We start from the raw sequence: 22,987 nt of genomic DNA on the forward strand, positions 1-22,987 counted from the left end.
GAGTCCGGGGAATTATAAGAATCATCTTCAATGTGAATGAAAGTCACAGTAAGAGCCACTGATGCTCCTCCGACTGCTCCACCCACGTCCACCCTCCACTCTCTGAAATCTGTCGACCTCTCTGACTCCCAGGAATCTCGGACTGGAGTGTGCTATTTGCGGCTGCAGACGCGATGACCGTGATCCTCTTGGGTATCAGTGCGTATGTAGATGAGTAAGAAACCACACAACAGAGCAATAATGCTAATTTGTTAACATTGTCCAAGCGTGTTCATTGATTATTGGAGGAAAAAAACAGGGGTGACAACAAGATTGATGAAGGGCTGTGAGGGATTGGATCAGGGCGTGGTATTTTTTTCTCAGCGTGTAATAAAGATATTTTTATCTGATAAATATCACAGTTATCTACGATATAAGATTATTGTGTTTTACGCTGAGACTTGCACCCATTTGCCTTTAGCCAGACTGAAATATACCATTTCCCTCTTCTCCTCTGTGTTTCCACGGTCCTTCCATGTCTCTTTTTCATACATCAGGGCCCCTCCCAGAGACAGACCCACACACTGACTAAAGGATGTCACCATAGCAACACGAGAGAAAAAGCAAAAAAGATACACTATGAGGAGGGAGAGGGAGAGGAACAGTGAGACTGAGAGAGACACAGAGGGAGTAAATAACCTAAAAAGAGAGAAAGAGTCTCATATAAAGACAGATGGAGAGGCAGAGAAAGAGCGTCAGATGGCGAAGAAAGACAGCGGGTGCTTCTCTCTGGCCAAAGTAACGCAGGCCAAAATACTGACCAGTAAGGACTCAACAACAGAAGATGTCAGCCTCTGACACCCTCTTTTTCTCACACTCTCTCTATTCATATCTGTTGGCAGTGATAATTTAGTCAGAAACAATCTGACTCTGTCTCGCTGAGTGAGTTATGAGACGCAGCGCTTCTTGTGGACCAACTACGCCTGTTGAATGTTGAGCGTTATTGAATCTGAGAGCCACACCCTGCTCCTGCAGATCCTGCACAAAACCGCGCACACAAACCCACCTGGCTTTCACTTGAATTCCGGGTCACTGTTTTGTCAGCACAAAATATAAACACAAATGGATGTCGTTCAGGTGTAAATGCACCCGTGTCACCATAAATCATCCAGAATGAGCTGCACAGGAATGCATTTAGTCGCACAAACAACCAGGCATACATAAACCTGAAACTAAAAATAAAAAGTGCAGAATATCTTTATACCCACAGCTATCAATACAGGTAATGGTCATATACGTCAATACCATTTTCTTCTCCAAATATGAGCAGATAGAAGATTCACTTGATTGTAAATGGAAAAAAATGCAAACTATGCTCTGTGGAAACATCTTTGAGTATGGAATCATCCAAAGAAGCAATTCAAATATTCACTACAGAACATAGACATTTTTTGATCAACTGCATTCGTTGTAAATTGGTTGGAAAATATGTTCTGCAATGTTATGAACATTTTTGTTATTGTGATAGAGATCAACTCCAAGGGTAAAGGCAACATCACCCACCTGCTCGAGGTGCCAAGTGGAGTCGATGTGGGGCTTGACCTTGCCCTGCTTGTAGAGATCCAGGATGGTGTTCATGACCTGGGTGATGAGCTCCGTCTCTCCGTCCAGGTAGCCCAGGTGGAAGCCGCACACAGACTTGTTCCCCTGGATCAGGCTGAGCGTGTGGATGGAGAACTGATGGTACCAGTTCTTGGCCACGGCAATCAGGTTCTTCTTTTGGCCCGCTAGCATGTTAGCCGCACCTGATGGAGAGAGGAGAGAAAGATCCTCAGTCTTTGTTACATGGAGGGAAAGGCTTCTGTGGTCCATTTCTAAATCTCTGTGTATAATTGATTTACTGATGATGAATTGTCCTGGTTCCTTTTTCTATTACATTATCTGCCCACACTCTTACTTTCTCTCTTTTCCTGTTTAGCTCACACTAACGGATCATCACATTCTCCCCTTTTAGCAATGAAACAATCTCTAAATTACTGAATACAAATCAATCAATTTTTACCCATTTATCAAAGATTAATGCCAAATATCCATTGGTTCCTGCTTTAGAAATTTGACAATTTACCACTTTCTGTTTAATGCAATATTTTTACATTGTATTTTGGGATGTTGGACAAGAATATGTCAAAGACACAATCTTAGGTTTTGTATTTTGTCCAATTTTATGACATGTTATAGGCCAAACCATTTTTGACATTAACAAGAGACTGGTTCATCATTTGGCAGCTGGTCAGTTCCGTTTCTTTATCTTCCCCCCACCTCTCTCACACTCTCACCTACACCTTGATCTTCTACCCTGAAAACCACTTTTAGCACTTCACTGTCACCACATCCCCTTCCTGTCCCCTCACACTGTCCCTGTCACAAAGACACAAAGCATGCTCTGAGAGGACAGAGGGGATCGGCCTGCTACATTCAGACACATTCCAGGTTTCGTGTGGATAGAACGCCCCATTGTTCCACCATGCATACTTCTAATAAGCTGGAAGAGAAGCAACCGGCACAGAGGGATCGGGAGGGTGGACCCAGAGAGGGTGAATGGGCGAGGGTGGGGGGCACCATGCTGGGTAGTGGGTTTTTGTGCAGCATGCAAAGGCAAGGCCCTGTTCTTCATGGATGCCGACCCCGCCCACTGTTGCATGCATGCTGGTTCCAGATTGGCATCGGCACAGAGCAGCAAGCGTAAAGACCCTCCCACAGATGACACACAGCACACTGAGGACATGGACCTCTACTGAGAGGTCACACAGCCCACCAGGAAGCAGCTTTATTCTCTCTCTGTGGAAACCCACAAGTATTTCATGTACTTATTCATTTGCTTTACAATAACACTCCAAGATCTTATGGAGTTTTTTTATGAATATCAAGAAGTCCAAAATGGCCGAATTTCAAGCTACTTTTTCAAATGTATCTGTCAGGATAACAGAATGTTACTGCATGATGTTTATGGCCAAATACATTCACTGTAACACAATTATAAGAATAAAACTAATCTTTAACTTTGTTTATTGTGGGTTGTGTCTCTTTCTCGGCAAATGAATTATACCGAACATACGAATGTAGGAACCTTTTTTTGAAAATTACACACATAGATTGTAAAGAGGCAATCAGATAAACTAATGAACAAAAAATCCCCAAGGACTAATATTAGCTAACAGTAAATGTGAAAATCCCAATTTGCAATAAAGTTGAGTTATACTAAAAAATAAAGGAATTACCAGTTTGTGCATATCTCTGTCAGCTATAGTTCTTGCAGGTAACTAGTAATGAAGTTAATCTAAAAGGAAACCTCTGTGCTTCCTACCAGGCTTTGCAGCGCTGACAACGATTGGTCAAACACTTAGAGATGTCCCGCCCCTTAGCCTATCGCGTAAAATGTATTGGAGCGCTAGCCAATATAATTTAGATAGTTACGTAGTGATGTCACTATGTCACAGAAATAAACAAAGGACTACAATCTAGGTGTTTCAGGCAGGTGTGTGGGAGAGAAAATCCCTCTGGCGTGAACTAAGGGATTTTAGCCTTTGCAGACCATTGACATGCACGAAATGGAAAACCTAAGCATAATAGGTCCCCTTTAATACACAACATATGTTGTATCAGGCATTACATAAGAAGCACCTGGAAACATCAAAACATAAAAAATACGGTTAGAGGGAAACATTGGTTGGAAGAATGGTGAAATTGGTAAGGGTTGTTCCTGATTGACTATTTTACCCAAATCTAATAGCATTAACTCTTGGAGGGGCTGTGTTGTGTTACTGATGATTCAAATAGAGCTGCTCCAAACATGCCTCTAGTTTATACTAATCTACATTGATTCATACAACTTACCATAGGTGATGAGTTTCCCCATAGGCTTCAACAGGTTGTAGGCCTTATGGGTGTCTGATCCTCCGAGAGGGTCCAGTATGATGTCCAGCCCTGGTGCAGGAGAGAGAAGAAGGGACAGTTATCACGGGTGTGAATACAGCAGGAGCAGCCTGCCAAGTCTCCTCGGCAGCCTCCTCCGCATGCCAGCGTTCACTAGGAGTAGCGATTGTAGCCAAGTTGTGCCATGTTTACACGAATAAGAAACCATACGTATGCCAGAGAGGAGAGGAGGAGAGTGGGATAAGAGCCTACTTGTTTTATGTTTTCTCATTCTTGTCACTGATAAGAGGGATTAAATGTCTCTCCGTCATTGTCCATTCCAGTCCTAGGTGGAGAGAAAATCCAACCAACCTCTGGACAGATGGCAAGGAAGGGCAACCTAACTATGTCTATGTGGCTTATTACTGTCTGGCCATGTAGTAGCCTCAGCCTTAATGATGTTCCTCTGTGCCAGAGGGGACTCCTCAAATTGGGCTACCCCTCCTTGCTCTGTTAAACCTTGGTTCTATTGATCGTGGGAGGCTCACAGCAGGACTCTGCCTTGACCCACGCGCAGATGAATTGACATAGACTCAAAGACGGATGGAAAGGTAGCGAGCAGGGCTGCACATTGATCCAGGCTTCTAATTAGATACATTCTGTCCAAAGTGTCAGCTCTCGCTTGCTTCCTATCCGTCTCTGTAATGTCTGTCTGTCTCGCTCCATGCTACAAAGAACAGAGACGGGTTGGAGTGGGGACTATAAAATGAGCATCATAACCATCTCCATCCTGCTAGGAACACAGCAGTCAGCGAAACAAAAAAACAAACAGCTCATGTGGTTTTATTTTTGGAGTCTAGGGCCACATTACCATAAAACGCTGCAGATACTTTATTGACGACAGTAAGAATCTAAACAGTTATTTAGCAGTTCAGCAAAGTGAGTTGACTTGATAGGAAAAAATAGACTCCCTACATGCTGTCATTGTAGTGTGGCAGCCAGCTCATCTAACGTTGTGTTGTGAGAAAGTGTACAATACAATATATCATCTCACTGACAGCCTGCAGTTTGTTCAACACGCATCTCGCTTTGTTCAGCAATTGCTGCAACCTCACAGTAAGCTATTGCTGTGTGCCTGTTGGGGAATATATCGATCTGGACTATTTGCTTTACGAACCAATTTCAGTGATAAGCATGCATATCACTGTGAGGCAGAAATGTGTCTTTAGGGTGACTTACAAAATATGTCCAGGGACTACAGATGAAAAATAGCCTTTTGGCAAACTCTGGCACATTTACAGAAATGTTGATTAATGTACACTGTCCCCGTTAAATAAATAAATAAAATCTCAACTTGCATTCCACTTTTGCAAAACAACAAAGAACAGGGGCCAATGAGGATGATCTGGGCTTAACCTGGACTTATTTTTGTTTTAACAAACATGCTCCATCATGCAAGGTAATGCAATTTATGCTCTCTGGCATCCTATTCAGATTTAAAGTACGACAAGTTCGCGTTGAGAATCAATTTGTTTTTATTTGAAATTACAAAATGGTTGGTGATTTTGCTCACGGGTTGTAAATAGATTTTCACAGCTGTAAACTTTGATTTTAGATGGGTTACTCTGATACATTGTTTACAATCCTTTTGCATACAAATTCCAAATCTAGATAATTATTCACAGTGCTGATGCCCAAGTTTCTCACCTTTCGGACTGATCTTGCGGACTTCCTCCACATAGTCCTTGGTGCGATAGTCGATGGGATGTGTGACTCCACCCTGGCTGATTGTCTCGTGCTTGCTGGCGGAGGCCGTGCCGAACACAGTCACATCCTTCACTGTGTTGCACAGCTGTGTGGCTGCAATACCCACACCACCTAAAGAAAAAGAGGCAACACATTTTCAATTTTGTGAAAAACTCAGGACATAAACAGAACACGCCCAAGAAATCTCATTCCTTGTGTATTGTACTGAAGTTAAATGTAATTTCCATCATTTATTGTCCCAAACAAGCCTGTCAATAACAGCTTGGATGTGTTTTCCTCAAGGGTATGTAAAGAGCGCATTAAACACAATCACATTACCCCAACTGGCCTGGGGAGAATAGATGCACACACACAGAAATCCAACTCAGGAGAAGGTAGCCATTGTAGCTAAAATGACACATCTACATTTTTTGGGATCCCTAATTCAAGAAAGAATTCCACAGGACAAAAACATTTAGCTGTGGTATCTATTTTGTTGAGGAAAGAGAGCTGGATGACGTTCTTTTGCAAATTACATAAACACACGGCTCCTCAAAAACTGTGCCAGCTGAAAACAGAATGTGCTACATTTTGTTGTCCAAGATAACTTTTAAAGACAAAACGCTGTGAGACTGTGTGCTTCAGTGGATTTTTGGGATATCTGTGTTTGTGTGCTGTATTTGAAAGTGTGTGCAAATGCCTCTGCCAATGTTTGTTAAGGCTGCCAGAGCAAGAAGTAATAGGTTACTGATAAGCTTGTTGGAAATGGAGTCTGACATGAGGACTTGAACCAAAAGGCATCCATAAAGGTCATTTATGCCCGACCAAGTAAAAAGCACGTCTAATCTGATACGGCAGAATAAAGCAACACAAAACAAGCTCGTTTACATCCATTTCTAATGACATAGCTGTGCTGCCAGACTGGACAGGTTTGGATTAAATGAATGAAGAAACCATGAGCTGCTGGCTTACATAGGCAACTAAACCCAACATTTATTCTTATAAACTAATTAAAAACACAAAAAAGACAAGATAGAAAAATCTACCTTGCTTTAAGCTCTGTGACAATGCATTTTGGGGAAATCATTTTGGTTAATGGTTGTTAGAGCCTTTTCTCTACCTATGAAGGCACACTTTTAACAAAATCAGACGTTCTTTTTATCTCAGCATAAATATGATTGTTATACTGAAGCATGGAACTCGTCGAATAGCTCAATTTCCAACAACATCCTGGTAGTTAGTCTCTGAGGCTGCACTAATACACATAACAGCAGCACTGAAACTGGCCAAAAACTAATGAAATTAGATGTACCGATAAGATTAATGCCATATTAAACTATCCTCTTCATTTGTTTGTTTATTTATTTAAAAGGACAGTGCACATTAATCCACATTGCTGTAAATGAGCCAGTATTAGCCAGCAGGCTAATTTTCAACTGTTGTCCTTGGCAAGATGTTAAATGACCACAACAAGATTAGAGAAATAAAAACATAATTAAATAGAGTACAGCAGACAACAGTAGTACAACAATAAATAAATAGCAGTACAACAATAAATAGGAACAGCAGTACAACAATAGAGAGGAACAAACAAACATGCAAACAGATGAAATATCAATATCAATCTCTGACCAGGAAATACTCATCGTGAAAATAAACAAGGTTTATTTCAGGACAACTAAGTGTATTGTTACGGAAATAGTGCCTTGATGAAGCAATGTACAAGGCAAGACAAATCATTTGAATACGTGTAAAGGGCAAAAAACATTATTAATTTTAGTTTTCATCCGTGCTCCTACGTCCATGTGAGATGAATAGAGCTCTCTGCATTAGTATAATCACACCTGCTGACACTGAGCGGAGAACTGATGAGAAAACAAAAATCAAGGCTGTTACTGTTGGATGGGAGTGTTGTTGCTGCTGCGTTGTAACAGCACCATCTCTCCTCGTCCTCAGTGAGAAACCAAGTTTGCGTTGCCAAGGAAACCTCGGCCAAATTGCCGGCAATGACTGAGCAAAGGGAGCCATTTTGTTTCATTGACTGCTCCTCCTTTAGGGCATAAAGAGTCATTTGATGCTAATCATCATGTTTGTCATCAGTTTATATTTGACAGACTGGGTCATATCTCTTTTTAGTAGCCACCAAGCTTTGTGAAACATGCCGCTTTGCAAGTATGTGTCAACGTTTTTACATGTCCAGGAGTAAATTACAGACACATTAAAGGTTATATCTGATAACAAATGTACTTTATAAAGACTTCAAGCAAATGTGCATCTGACACAGGTTTTTAAATATATGAGCAACTGTTTATGTGCGGTGGAAGGGAAGACTGCTTAATAAAAAAATGTGAGACACTTTTGAATATGCATTGAATGAGTGGGGGTTTAGAGCCGTTACCACTAAACGGCTCTGTCGCATAGTAGCAACCCTCGAATGCAGGTGTGAAAATGTGTCCAACAGGATGATGAATCCATTAATCCCACAAACTAATAGCCAGGCACTTGCATATTAATATTTAACTAACACTGCTGTCATAAACAGTGATTCCCCTCTGTTTCTGCCTTATGAAGTCGGTCAGCGATGGGAAAACAACCTCTGACGAAACCATTATTTATTCATAAGAAGGGTTTCTTATTTCCGATCAGGCCTATTCAGTAAAGTAAACTATTACTTAGATGAATATCACAAAATCATTTACTTGAATAATCAGATCATTTTGGCTGTGTAAAAACAAATGTCCAGTCAAAAACACATAGTATGCAGGGAGAAAGAAGGTACCTGTTTTTTTATTACCCTGAGAACAAACTCCTGATCTCCCATCACAAGACTGCCGAGCTGTGCCAAGAACCACTTTCCACCCCCACCTCACTTTACAAATACACACCCACACAACCATACATCCAGTCACAGATCACAAGGCAGAGGAGCGGGCTGTGGCCTTGAACAGTCCTGCTCGTATCAGCTAATCTTCAAAAATATGCACAGAGATTAAAATGTAACCTTTCATTAATCCAGTGCTTCAGTTCCCATTGTTTTCTTAGTTTCCCCATAGTTGCTTCCAATGTATCTACTTTTGTATACCATAATCACCTCCCTCCACAGACACTTGCCTATTACTTGGGGGAAAAGATAGAAGCTTAAGCAAATTATTGCTGCTAATTGCATTTGTTTTCTCCAAGATTCCATAGATTTGTTTAGACTCGTATATTTTGTCAAAAAGCATGTATCTATTTAGTTTGTCTCTCTCTCTGGAGGAACAGGACACACAGTAGGGGTTTTGTCTTCCCCTGAAACCTTACATACTCATATTTTGGCACAAATTGCACTTGGCTTCCATAACATGACTGTTAGGAGCGAAGAGGAATTTTTCCCCAAAACACAGTGGAATCCAGACGGACACTGAGGCCACTATTATTGCTCCACACCCAGAGTTCAACAGCAAGGGTGGGTGGGGACATCAGAAATATTTTTCAGATTTATGAAAACATATCTGAAAGGACATTGCTTCTGCCTCATCCTAAAAATTCATTTCTAATTGACAGCTCATGTTTCTTGTCAAAATAAAAAAGAACATCTCACATCACAGCATGTCTTCTTTGTGTGAGGCAGGCTATGATCTCAGATGTCATAAACCTCCTAACCTATCAGCCTCTCCTCTCCTCTTTCTCTTATTCGATCTCTCAGGCAAAAAGCACTTTCTTTCAAGATAAGATCCATTATTCCTATTCCAATCCCCAAAAACTATTTTCTATCTTCTCCACCCTCCTCAAACCCCCAAAAGCCCCTTCCCCCTCCTCCCTTCTGCCAAGCGACTTTGTTAACTACTTTGAATAAAAGGTTGATGATATTTGCTCTTCTTTTTCCGACTCACCATTACTGAGTAATGGGTCTGGTTTTTCACTAGACCCACCGTTCACCCACACACTAACCTCCTTTTCCCCTCTCTCTCCAAGTGAGGTTCTTACCCTCATTACCTCTGCCCACCCTACCACCTATCCTCTGGACTCTATCCCCTCAAACTTCCTTCAGACTATCGCTCCTGATATTCTACCGTTTATCTCCCATTTAATCAACACTTCTCTAACTTCTGGTCACTTTCCAAACAGTCTCAAGGAGGCAAGAGTAAACCCTCTCCTAAAGAAACCCACTCTCAACCCGTCCGATGTTATAAACTACAGGCCTGTCTCTCTCTCCTCCCATTCCTGTCTAAAACACTTGAACGTGCTGTCTTTAAACAACTCTCCTGTTATCTCCATCAGAACAACCTTCTTGATCCGCACCAGTCTGGTTTCAAGGCAAGTCACTCCACAGAAACTGCCCTCCTCGCTGTCTCTGAGGAACTGCACACTGCCAAAGCAGCCTCCCTCTCTTCTGTCATCATCCGTTTGGACCCGTCTGCTGCATTCGACACGGTGAACAATCAGATCCTCCTTCGCACTCTCCAAGAACTTGGAGTTTCAGGTTCTGCACTTACCCTCCTCAGCTCATACCTCAAAGACCGCACCTACAGGGTAACTTGGAAAGGGTCCAAGTCCGACCCTTGTCAATTAACTACAGGGGTTCCTCAGGGCTCTGTCCTGGGTCCCCTCCTCTTCTCTCTGTACACAAACTCGCTCGTATCGGTCATTAGCCCGCATGGTTTTTCATACCACTGCTACGCTGACGACACCCAATTAATTCTGTCTTTTCCCCACTCAGAGACCCAGGTCGTCGCACGCATCTCTGCTTGTCTAGCATACATCTCTCAGTGGATGTCTGCTCACCACCTCAAGCTCAACCTTGACAAGACTGAACTGCTTTTTCTTCCTGGAAAAGATTGTCCCACTCTTGACCTAACAATCAACATTGGCCCCTCTGTTGTTTCCCCGACTCAGACTGCAAGGAATCTGGGTGTGACCCTAGATAACAACCTGTCCTTCACTGCAAACATCGCTGCTACAACCCGCTGCTGCAGATACACGCTTTACAACATCAGGAGATACGTCCCCTCCTAACCCAAAAAGTGACGCAACTTCTGGTCCAGGCTCTCGTCATCTCACGTCTAGACTACTGCAACTCCCTCCTGGCTGGTCTACCTGCATGTGCCATCCGACCTCTGCAGCCCATCCAGAATGCAGCGGCTCGTCTGGTCTTCAACCTTCCAAAATGTTCCCACACCACACCGCTCCTCCGCTCCCTTCAATGGCTTCCAGTAACTGCTAGAATCCACTTCAAGACACTGGTACTTGCGTACCATGCTACGAATGGATCTGGCCCTTCCTACATCCAGGACATGGTTAAACCATACACGTGTATTGCAGTGGTCGTGTACGTGCACTCCGCTCTGCATCAGCCAAACGGCTCGCTGCACCCGCACTGCGAGGGGGACCCAAGTTCCCATCAGCAAAAACACGTGCGTTTGCTATCCTGGCTCCAAAATGGTGGAATGAGTTCCCCATTGAAATCAGGACAGCAGAAAGCCAACACATCTTCCGGCGCAGACTGAAAACCAATCTCTTTCGACTCCACTTCGAGCAATATAATTAATAACAAAGCACTTATATACTAATAAAGGACTGGCTTATCTAAAGCCAGTTGAGTAGCACTTGAAATGTTTTGATGTACTTATATAATTCTGTTTTCTTCAAGTTTGTATTTTCTTGGTCGAATGCACTTATTGTAAGTCGCTTTGGATAAAAGCGTCAGCTAAATGCAATGTAATGTGTTAGTCAGGGGACGGATGGTGGCCATATGTCTACTGTTAACACCAGAGTGACGACTGGTCCCTTGTCTCTGAGCTACGTGTTGTTTTGTGGGATTTCTTCCGCTTTTATTTCCACATTTCCTCAAGGACTCTCGTCTTTTCCTAACCTATCATTAGGCTGCAGTGGTAGCGGCTGACAAAGAATGAAATACAAACGTGGACCCAAGCATCTATTTCTCCCTAAACTTGCCGTGGGCTCTGTTACAACATCAACTCGCTGAACCAAATAAATGAATGTGGTATTGCTATATAGCTCAGCATTACAGTTGATCTAGTCCTGTAATGGCAGTGGAACTGTGGTTGGCTCTTTGTGAATGTTTACTCCTGAGGTATTACTCTGCATTATGTAACCTCTGTGTTTTTCTGGGATGACTGTGGAAGTGTGTTCTCTCTGTGCAGCAAAGAGGAAGCCCATTTTTTGTTGGGAGAGTGAATTAAAAAGAAGTTGCTCCCTGTGATTTCCTTACCACGCAAACTTACAAAAACATAACACATGCACATAACACATAATCTGTATGTGTGACTAATGCTACCACAATATAGAAACAGACAGAGAAAAACAAACTCTAATTACTCGGTTGTCTTGATTTGGAATGTCAAAACTAGACATTACAGACAGGATGGACATTTTTCTGACATTTTATAGACCAGGAAATAAACTTATATGCAAAATGACACTCACAATGGTACACACTCATCTAGTTTTACCCAAACAGGTGTCCTGACACAGGTTTCACATACACCTGTGACTGTCTGCTGTGGTTAGGGTGGGGGTGGGTGGAAAGAGCCATTTGTCAACGGCTGCACTGATGAGAACAAATGCGAGCAAAGTGATTGGTGGGTTAGGTTGGAGGTTGCCCTGGTTTCCCTCTCCTATCAGTGCAGCTGATCTGCCGCTGGCGATGCCAGGCCGGGGAACACAGAGACGGTTCAACCACGCATCCCAGACTCCCGTTTAGTGGTCAGACTGAATTAGCATTCTCTAAAGTAGGGTAAGACCTCCCAAACAGACACACAGGAGAGAAAAGGAAACCAATTTCAAGGCACTTCAGACTTATATCCTGGCTTACATGAACAATAAAACGAGAGAAATATTTGTAACTTCACTTGAGCTACTGCTTAAATGGCAAGGGCCTTGTTCAGCTTGTACATAATGAATGAGAACTATATGTAACTGAAGGAGTCCTGAAAGCATTACAATACATTTAAACCTGTATTTTTACCTTATAGCAAAATGTTCTTGCAATCATCCAACCTCGAAAAAAATAGTTTTGCTTCTCATGTTTCAATCCCATTTGCAATCAACTCATATGCCCGAGGCCCTGCCTGCAGGTCTGACAGCAGCTATGAAGATCTACACCAGAATGGGTCTCTCATTCCCCCAAACCCAAGAGATCTAGCCACCTGTTTCTCTTGCTCTAAAGTGGATATATCATGAAAAACTCACTGCATATACATCAACCAACCCACAACTGTGAAATAAGACAAAGCAGTCGTTTTTTTACCTAGTAGCAGAAAATATGGGCATCAACTGGCTATTCGGATATGGTTCCCCTTCCTGCATATCTCATGCAGGCTCATTATAATAAACCTTCATCTGAGTAGCCCTGGTTTGAAATACTAGACTTTTTCGGTGAAAGAGAGGTTATAGAGAGAGACATGGAAACAGGGTCTTTCACACAAAAGTGCTTTTTCCCCCCCCCGAATTGTAATAGTGAGGAATTAGAAATGTACCGCCACTGTGACCTGCACCTCCAACTGACTTCATTACAGTATTTAAAGTAATCACGAAAAGACTTCTAAGAAACAAAGTTAAAATCAATTGAACCTGGCATTAACATAAGAATGTAATATCTTCGAATTATCCAGTAGAGTATCTTGTTTAAATGCTGAACAACAAACAGGATTTGACATAATTAAAAATGACTCCCAGAACCTGCAGCTCAACTCAACAGATTACATGGATTACTCTTTGGCTGTGACTGCTGTCCCCCATCAATCTCATGGGTATATTGGGAAGCCACTAACATCACGTGTTTCCAGTTAATCCTCAGCGTAACACTGTGTAATAGACACTCCAGCACGAAGCAGCTGCAAAAGTATGGAATCCACCATAATTGGCTAGTGGAAAATAAAAGGTGTAATAACTGTCAGCCTGAAAAGCGATCAGGATGTGTGGAACCGACAAGACAAGAGACCTAAAACTGGAACTTTACAGGAGATGATTGATAACTTGTGTTATTTAGTATGACAATGCACCTACAGTGCTGATAGTGAGCAGGTTTTTCTATAAGAATATCCAGTTGGAATCTACATAATCAGGCATCATTTGTGCCAAAATATCTTGCAGTGGGAGTGGCTGAGGCAAAATGATCAGATAAATTGATGACACAGGCACCAGTTAATTTACATTATACATTCCACATCTGCAACACAATATGTGACACTTGACGTTGGCCTGCAGTCACTTCAGAGCTCATAAATAAAACAGAGATGGACGTCATCTTTGGAAGCAGCGGGGCCCCATATGTATATGCAGGAATGTGTGGTGTGGGTGGGGCGTTGGGGTGGCTGGCCAAGACTCATACACATTAGGACCAGTTCAGGGAGAGGTCAGAGGAAAGGCTGTTGGCCGGGCACAGTGGAAGACCCACGAGATACAACCAAATGTCACTGAACTTCCCCTCGCCCAAGCCCTCAGGGGAAACCAAGAGGAGAAACGTGCACACATTCCCCAACGACAAGAACTCGAGCACGGATATGGCGAGGTCACGCAGAGGGAGCGGAGGTTACGGAGGGCTGGGGGGGGGGGGGAGAACGGAGGATGCAGATGTGCGGTGCGTTGGAGAAGGGAGGCACGATGGGAAATACAACAAGCTATTGTTTGGAGAGAGAGGACAGGAGCGGAGCCACGAGAGAGGCAGCTGAGGACGATTCACCAGAGTTTATTATATAAACACACACATACACAAATATATACACACACAATTGCACATAAAAGCATAACAGTCCACGCACCATCCCCTGATCGTGATGGGTAAAGGTCACCATGCTTTTGAGGAAATGTTCTTCATGGAGAGCTCTTCATGAGTTGACATGGCAACACCAGTTACAACAGGTTATTAGCTTCATGTCGTTTTGGTTTTGCACCAGAAAAATTAAAACCCAAGAGATGTGTGCGTATCATTCAATGTGGCCAGTCGCAAAGTTATGTTGTCGTTTATGTTTTTTTTCCACTTTACATTTGACAGTGCACCTGAACAACATCACACTTGATTTGACAATTTGGGATGTTTGCTAAAAATACTAACACTTCACACCTACTCTGTTGTTATGCCTCTGGTTTCTACCTTTTCTCATACACAGTGAACTCGTTTTTTGCTTGATATATTGTGCACATATTTCAATACCTGTTGAGGATGAGGATGTTTCATTAGTATGTACATGTTGTAATCATTTAGATTTAATTGTCTTTTTAGTTTTGGGGGCTTTTGAGAGAAAGTAATCAAAAATGAATTGAACAGAGGATGATTGTTTTCCTAATGAGATTACATCATTGAATAACAATGTTATAATGAAAACATTAATTTCAACCATGAGACAAAACAAGTGAGAAAGAACCTCTCAAGCATTTACATAGAAAGACGCTTTGATGAAGAGATGCATGAAAGTATAATGAGAAAATTGCTCCTCAACCCAGATTCTCATCAGCCATGTTTGGTAATAATGATCACCACAATGTTCTCTGTAAGGGTAAAAAACAAATCCCTCCATGTCTTTTATACAACTGCGATTCCTTGTTTGCACAAATGGACCAAGTGAATCTCCTGTAAAAGCTCACAATTTGATCTTTACACAATAAAGACTGATCTGGCAGGAATGCAGTGTCACGTAGGCATGACTGCCACACACAATCACTGCTGTTTAGTGTGATACACAACTTTAAATGCATTCGTCAGTTGCAAAATCTTGTGAGACTGCGGACTGATCGATCCAATCTCCATTCAGAAAACAAGCATTTTAAAAGGTTTTTCGCCTGCCGTCTTGTCTGTAGACTTGTCAAAGCATTAATTCATGGTTTTTACTAAACGGTATCAGTATGTTGTTACTTCGGCATCATTTTGAAACGTGCATTACAATTAAATCACGATAAAATATGTTCATTTTGTTGTAGTTGTATCCCCCTGGCCAGCGTGTCTTGTTTGAATGATGTGAGTAAACACAGCTGACAGCCGCGGTGAAACTCAAGCGTTTAGAGCGATGCGATAAGAGCGAAGCGAATATTCGCATCGCGTCCGGTGTGAACGCACCATTAGTCTAGAATATTGCTAAAATAACCAGTTTCATAGGGAAGAGACACAATCACAAATTAATGATCTCTTTCTCTCTAGTCCTGTCACAGCAGATACGTGTATGTTCTTTAATAAAAGAATATCAGGAATAATTTTTGACAGCTTCAGGGGTGGGATCCCACTCACCTTCAGCACCATGTGAGCCATGCAGCCCCACAACATCTGTCACACTGGTAACACCTTTTCCATTAAATGTACTAATATCATGTTCACCGCATTTAACAAGTAAGCTTTAGAGGTCTCAATGGAGCGGCATTGTGGATTCATACAGTATGATAATGATTTGCACATGCAAAGAACGGCAGAGTGCAGTGAAGCAGACTGTTAAGCAAATATTTTTGTCATAGCCTCCGTCATGGGTTTTTTCAATCCTGATGTCCTGGACAGCTGGTGAGCCAATACTGGCAGCCTGCCCCGAAAAGCCAGAGACGCCGCCTGGATCAAACCTGCGGGGAGAAGTGTCTTGCACCACACTTCCTCAGCATTCCTCCTATAGTAAACATACTTTCTGGCAAGATGTGTGTTCACATGGATGAGTGACATCAGCCGGATGAACGTGAACACTTGAGATTCCTCTGCAAACCACCAATCCCACAACTATGAGTCTGGGGGAAACTGCAATGGTTTAATGATAATCATACACATGTTTTCTTTTTCAGTTCTGTGTGTGAATACCAATCATCCACCTGGCAGTTCCCCAAAGCTCTTTGTCATTGTTTTGTCTCACAGAGAATAAACAGGCTCAGGTATCACTATGTGCTTACTTCTCTTCTGAGCCATCTACGCCCACATAATCTCCCAAACGCAGAGGGATCCCATTCTGACTCCCTTTGCACAGTCAGAGTGAGAACGAGAGGAAAAGTAAAATCTGTAATACCGGCAGACAGCGGCAGAGAAAAGGGGAGAGAACATTTTATGGCTAATGCACTCCCCATTCTCACCAGCTGGCCTGATTGTGTAAACACAGCCAAATCAAATGCTCTGAGGCTTGATGCATCCCACCCCAAAACAGATGATTTTACTCCCTCAATCCTCATCTTTCTCCACCCACTCACTCACTCTGAACTTCGACCTTGCAGCCCAGGTGGCAGGAGCTCCAGTATCAATGCAGTCCTAAAGAGTGGGAAACACTGAGCCATTTCACACACTAACGAACAGCGGGACCTTCTCCAACAGCAATAATTCATTTAGAAAGGAAATGCATAAACTGAAGGTGCAGAGAAGGAAGAAGTCTGTTACTGTATGCTTTTAGGGGCGTTTCCTCAGGGACACGGGACACTTCTAGGCTGATACGTCCTGAGGTGATTACATCATTTTAATGAATTGATTGCATGGGGTTTTCAGTGGCAACATACATGTAAAATACTACAGCCAACAGGGTAAACAATGTTTGCTTACATTTTGAGCATGAATCCTTAATCCCGATTCAATAATTTAAAGACCCTTTGAGTGATCGATGAAGAGTGATCGTGCATCCATTCCCAACCTAAGATGTATATAAGTTAAAGGTCACCTATTATGGCTTTTATACATAAACATGTGTTTTCATGTCCCCCCCTTTATGATGTCATACCGATTTTTTGGCTTGTACAACCATTAGCCAATAGCCAACCAAGGTAACACCACCTTATCACCTGAATCTCCTCCTAGAGCACCATTGTGTTCTTTTTAACCAAATATCTCGCAGAGAGGCGTGGGGAGTGGCTCCTTATTTTCATCTAAAGTAACAGACAAAGAATCAGCACTTTTGAAACAGGGCTGAAACAGAGGAGTTTATGGGATGCTACGATGATCTGTTTGGTATTTCAAGCCAAACACTTCAGAGACATGTCTTTAATATATCTGAGACCTATAATAAAGTAATGAAAAACAGTATAATAGGGGACCTTTAAAAAAGGAGTTTATGTGTGCCCTATGCGTTTGTATGCTGTGTTCTTACCTGCAGCAGCATGAACGAGGACGCTCTGGTTGGGCCGCAGGTTGCCAAAGTCAAACAGCATCATATAGGCGGTGATGTAGTTCACAGGCAGGGCTGCTGCCTCCTCGAAGCTCATGCCCTCTGGGATGAGGAAGGTGTGGGTTGCGGGCACCACCGCCACCTCCTGCCACAGCCCGAAGCGGTTCAGAGCCATCACCTTATCACCAACCTGGAACACAAGGCACAGGAAGACAGAGGATAAGAAGAAGTTCTTTCTGTACCTATTTCCAATCACTGACAAAAACATGGGACCTAATCCCAACCATACCATGAGCAAAAAGATAGTGTAGTAGTCCAATACAAATAGGTCCCCATATTGAGTCAATTATACCAACTGAACACTGCAGGTAAATAAGACTACGTTTATCCGGCAGGGCCTCATGGTTTCTTTGGCACAGTGGGAATGATATGAGCCGTGCAGCATGAGCAGTTAAGAGTGTGGTTTACAACAATGGCAGACATGCAAACATGCAGCCATCTCGTCCAACCGAACCTCAAAATGTTTGCTCTTAAAAAGTGCAGGCAAACAAGGGAAGCAATAAACCAGAGCAGTAGTAACTGTATTGACGTTATTGATGGAAAATTGGTAGCAGCAAAGGAATCAGGCACCATTTTCCTTTTTAAAAAAAATCATGTTAGATGTTCCTGGATTGGTCCCAAAGGATTCTAACTGTTTTTGTATATAATAATATGTAACTATAGTTTCTATAAAAGGTCTATGGGACAGGAGTCACAGATGGATTCAACGTGCTGCATGCCGCAACCACCATCTTGTGATTTTCTACTTCCATCTATCGTCATCAAAAGAAGAATCCTCAAATTCAAAACCGTCTTTCCAAAACGACAGGCCTGGATGTAAACTTAACCCCGCCCCTCAGCACCCTAACTAACCAATCAGGAGCGCCCAGTCGAGGGACACGGGAAACACAGATGACTGCAGCATTATAACTCTTCCTGTTTTCTTCCTCACCCTTGTTCACCCTTCCTCGACACAGCTCTCCACCCTACCCCTCCCCCCCGCCCAGTTTCCAGTCTCCTCACTTTTTCTCTTCCCTTCTTTCTCTTTCACTTCCTGACTCCCCTTACAACTTTAGAACGTCTTCCTTCCCCTTCTTCAGTCGCTTGTCTCGTCCTGTCTGTGTCTGGGGTCTCTGTTTCCTCACTCTGTCTTTATCTTCCACTGTCTCATTTTGTTCTCTAATACTACTTTTATTTTATTTTGCGAGGAGCGTCCCTGTATTGCCGCTTCCTCATCAGCGGGACAGGACAATGGGGCCCATCTTCTCCCCTGGCATCCCTCCCCTCATCAGAGTCCCTGCCAGATTCTTCCCCATGGCTGAGCATAAGACAAGCTCTCTCCTCCTGGGAACAAACCCTCTCCACCCGGGCCTCTCTAATGGTCTGGAGGGAGCCATGCGCCTTGCTGTCTATCCACTCCAATTAGAGAGATCTCCCTCTTTCTCTCCCGTTTCATACGCACATCTTTCTCTCTGAAGTCAATTGGTGTATTTTCAAACTCTACTTTCACTTTTTCACTGTGTGCTACTTCCCATTCCTCCCTTGTTGTTCATACTGACTCTCTCTTTAAATCTCAGTTTTCCCTTTCTTAAAACTCATTTGCCATACAGGAAACACACACAAATATGACTCACACATCAAATTCAAATGCATCTGTAGCTATTGTTCCGTGCCCACGTAGAGCATGTGAGTTAGTGCCAATCACACAGAATCTAGATAGGAACATTCAAGGCCAAGCGAGCGAGCCTTGTGACAGTTCTGTTACACATCTTCACAATGTGACATACACACACACATTTCCTTTCTCAGCCTACTGCATAAAATGTAGTCACAGTTGGGGTCAGGAGTGCGGGGGCACTGAACAAAGACACTTCCAGTTAACTGTACATGAATGGAATTAATCAGATGGTGATTCAATTTCGGGGTATGCGGGCCCCTATAGTCAGCTGTTTGGTTGCTTGTATCTTTGATGAGCTCAGCAAAAAATTATCAGAAAAAGAACGGATGAACCAGATTTATGATAGTGTCCCTGAGTCAGGTTGAGGCAAGATATAAAGGTTACATATAAACCTGCACTACCTGCATGGCTCCTGGAAATGTGATTAAAAGGAAACACAATATGTCCCTGGTGAATAAAGCAGAGAATAGGCATTATTGTGCCCTGATACAGTTTGAATGATGTTCGGATGAAGGCCACGCCCTGCTCACATACAGCAAAAATGCTGCTTCTGCACTTGACTGCACCTCTGATTATGCAAATGAGCATGTCATGTTAACTAAATAAAATGTTTCTTTATTTCATTTTTGCAGCAGCTTTTGCAGCTTCTTCAGATTTTATCAAGAAAACCACAAGGGTGTGGCTGAGGGTAATAGATAAAAACACAATAGACACAACTCAAGCATCTTGATTTTAGTTTTTTGTTATCAGGGTGAAAAGGACATACAGGATGAAAGCGGAAAGCATGTATGTCCGGAAAGGAGAGAAGGAGTGCAGCATGATAGAAGGATTTACTTACAGTATGATCGAGAGAGGAAGAATTATTATTATTATTTATTAAAAGAGATTATGCTAAATAAGGAGAGATAGTTAGAGCAAGGGATGGAGGAAATACCAGACTGACAATGTGGGCCAGAGGGAGGTAATTGAGAACATATGGGTCAGATCTGACCAAAATTCACTGAGGGAGACCATGAATAAGACAAAAATAATTGGGCCATGAGAAAAAAAAAGTGCTGATGTTTGGTGTCAAGGGAGCTTCGGTGTAATTTCTAATATTTCCCCTCTTCCACCTCAACTGCTACAGTTGTCCCTGCACTCACTCTTAGGTAATTTCAGGTGAGACCACTGTAGGATTGATTCATTCAACTTGATTGTCCCCCTAGGGATGCTTATCTTGCAGAAGAAGAATATATATTGGGAGGCATGCAGGGGATAATAAATACATATAAAAACACAAGCAAGCAGCAAGAGGCAAAATAAATGGACACTACAGGAAACAATAGTATTGGTGCCTTCATCAACGACAATGGATAATGACACGAGAATTTAATAAAATGATATCCATGAATTTGTGTTTTCTGGGTTTTGATACCAACATTTGTCTTAACCGATTTGATATAAATATAATTTTTTCACACCATGTTAGAAATAAGAAATCAGAATTGAGTGTTTATGTTGCATTATGTAATCAAATGGCGTGAAAGTGTGCATTGTTTTGTGTGCACTGAATGTTGAGCAAACTATCTCACACACCCATTATTGTATGTCTTTGTGTGTATATGTATGTGTGTGCGTGAGTGTGAGTGTGAGTGTGAGTGTGTGTGTGTGTGTGTGTGTGTGTGTGTGCGATAGAGAAAGAGAGAGTGAAACAGAGGTTGATAGGCAGACAGATAGAGCTTCATTGAGTGAAAAGCCTCCCAAAAGAAATGCTATGCCATCAGGGTCAGCACATTCCCTCTGAGTTGGCTGCCAAAAGATCTCAGAGATCTCCATCCATTAGGAAGATTGGCTCTTAATTCTGTAAGCTATGGGCTGCCAGGCGATGTGGGAGAGTGAGGCCTTGATGACAAGCCGTGTGTTTGTGCATGTGTGTAATGTGTGACCTTTAAAGCCAATCTACATTACTGGCAATGTGGAAAGAAGCTATTAGGTATTTTGGAAACACAAGGGTCTTAACCTTCTATGATGTCTGGCTGATATTGGCTGACCTGTCACCAATCACATTCCTATTACTCTGCATAGTCTCCCCATCATAAGGACTTGGCATATGTGCCACTCCCAGCCAGATGCACTGATTCTCCATATGCAAAACACATCTGATCCGCCTGCTGTTCTCCACAGATATTAACTGGCTCTTACAACAAATGGTGTGAGTCATCACGTGTAACATTTAAGCTGTGTACTTAAATTGCCTTACAAAGGCGTTACCGTGGTGATGCCATGCAGCCAGGAGACAGACATATAGGCCTGTGACTCATCATGCAATGTAAGATAGCGTCTAATAATTATCTTTCAATCACCACTTAATTCCTTGTGGCTGAACAATAAAGAAAATCCGTTTTTTATTTGTTAAATTGACTTGGCTTCATTGTCTATTTGAACTTTAATTGTGATATATTTATGACTGTTGGATAAATATTTCCTGAACACAACAGAGGCGATAGGCTCAGCTGTTGACAAAGAGGGCGAGTGATCATATATTTCACACATCATCATGCTGTGTGTTGAGTCGCGCCTCGCCCTTTCCACTCAGTGAGTGTGTGCGCCACCGTCGCTCCCGGTAACAAAAGGCGTCGGTGACTCCAGTCTCCAGCACCGGTGTCAAGTCAGCCATATTAATAACGATGGCAAAAATAAAACCCCTTAGTTTTTGCAAGCAAACCGTGAACAGCAAATTGGAACAATGGGCTGTCATTGTCTGTATAAATACCGTTTTGAAGGTTGCATTAAGGAACTGCACCTGGAGCCTACATGTGCACTGAGTATGACCAATGATCGACATTATAACATACTCAGAATTCATTCTAGATTTACATATCTTTAACATAATTTCATTTAGATTTGTCAACGACAAAAAAAAACCCATGTAAGTGTTCAAAGCTTTAATTTTGAAGGGACAGCATTCTAATTTCCGTTCTTATTGTGGCCATATGATGCTGACTTGACGCAGATCTCCTCGCCTTGGCAAAGATCAAAGCGCAGAACAGAGTGCTGCAACAAGGATGGACCGCATCCCTCGGACTGACATGTGCTTATTTAGACTGTAGACTTAGAAAACAAATGGTGCTTTTAAAATGAAATCCCTGTATCAGCAACTAATGGGTACTCGAAGTTGCTCAAGCTAACTGCGCACACACTTCAGCGCAATTTGAAAACCGGGGAGACAAGAGGGGCGACGCCTTCTGCTGACTTCATTGTACTCAACTCGTGTCATTTCAACTCTTTGTGCTTATGTCTCAGAGATAAAATACATTATCACCCTAACAGACTTTATGCTTTACACTTTTGGATGCCAAGTAGGATACCATGTCATTACGCACGAGTGATGATTACCACGACATGTCAAACAAAAACTACACATCAATATTTCTATATGGCTCTCGTGTTAATGATTTGACTGAATATAGTATTTGCATTTCATTCATTGAGTCATGACACTGCATAGTAGTGGCTCCACTATCTCAGCAGCGATCAAAGCCTGACACGCCCATATCCAGATATAGCGGTTCAACCCCAAAATTGAACCAAGGCAAATATT

The 22,987-nt window shown here is 42.4% G+C and overlaps 1 protein-coding gene across 1 annotated transcript in view; it reads right to left on the reverse strand.

Annotated features, from left to right (window-relative positions):
• vat1 (vesicle amine transport 1) overlaps nt 1-22,987 on the reverse strand; it is a 30,425-nt gene that overhangs the window by 6,716 nt on the left and 722 nt on the right. Inside the window, exons 2-5 of the mRNA XM_034219421.1 lie at nt 17,673-17,880; nt 5,599-5,769; nt 3,874-3,963; nt 1,543-1,784 (exon numbers count right to left, since the gene is read on the reverse strand). Coding sequence (XP_034075312.1) covers nt 1,543-1,784; nt 3,874-3,963; nt 5,599-5,769; nt 17,673-17,880 — 711 coding nt within the window. The remainder of the gene's footprint in view (nt 1-1,542; nt 1,785-3,873; nt 3,964-5,598; nt 5,770-17,672; nt 17,881-22,987) is intronic.

Source organism: Gymnodraco acuticeps, unplaced genomic scaffold (assembly GCF_902827175.1).
Source record: "Gymnodraco acuticeps unplaced genomic scaffold, fGymAcu1.1, whole genome shotgun sequence".
Lineage (NCBI taxonomy): Eukaryota > Metazoa > Chordata > Actinopteri > Perciformes > Bathydraconidae > Gymnodraco > Gymnodraco acuticeps.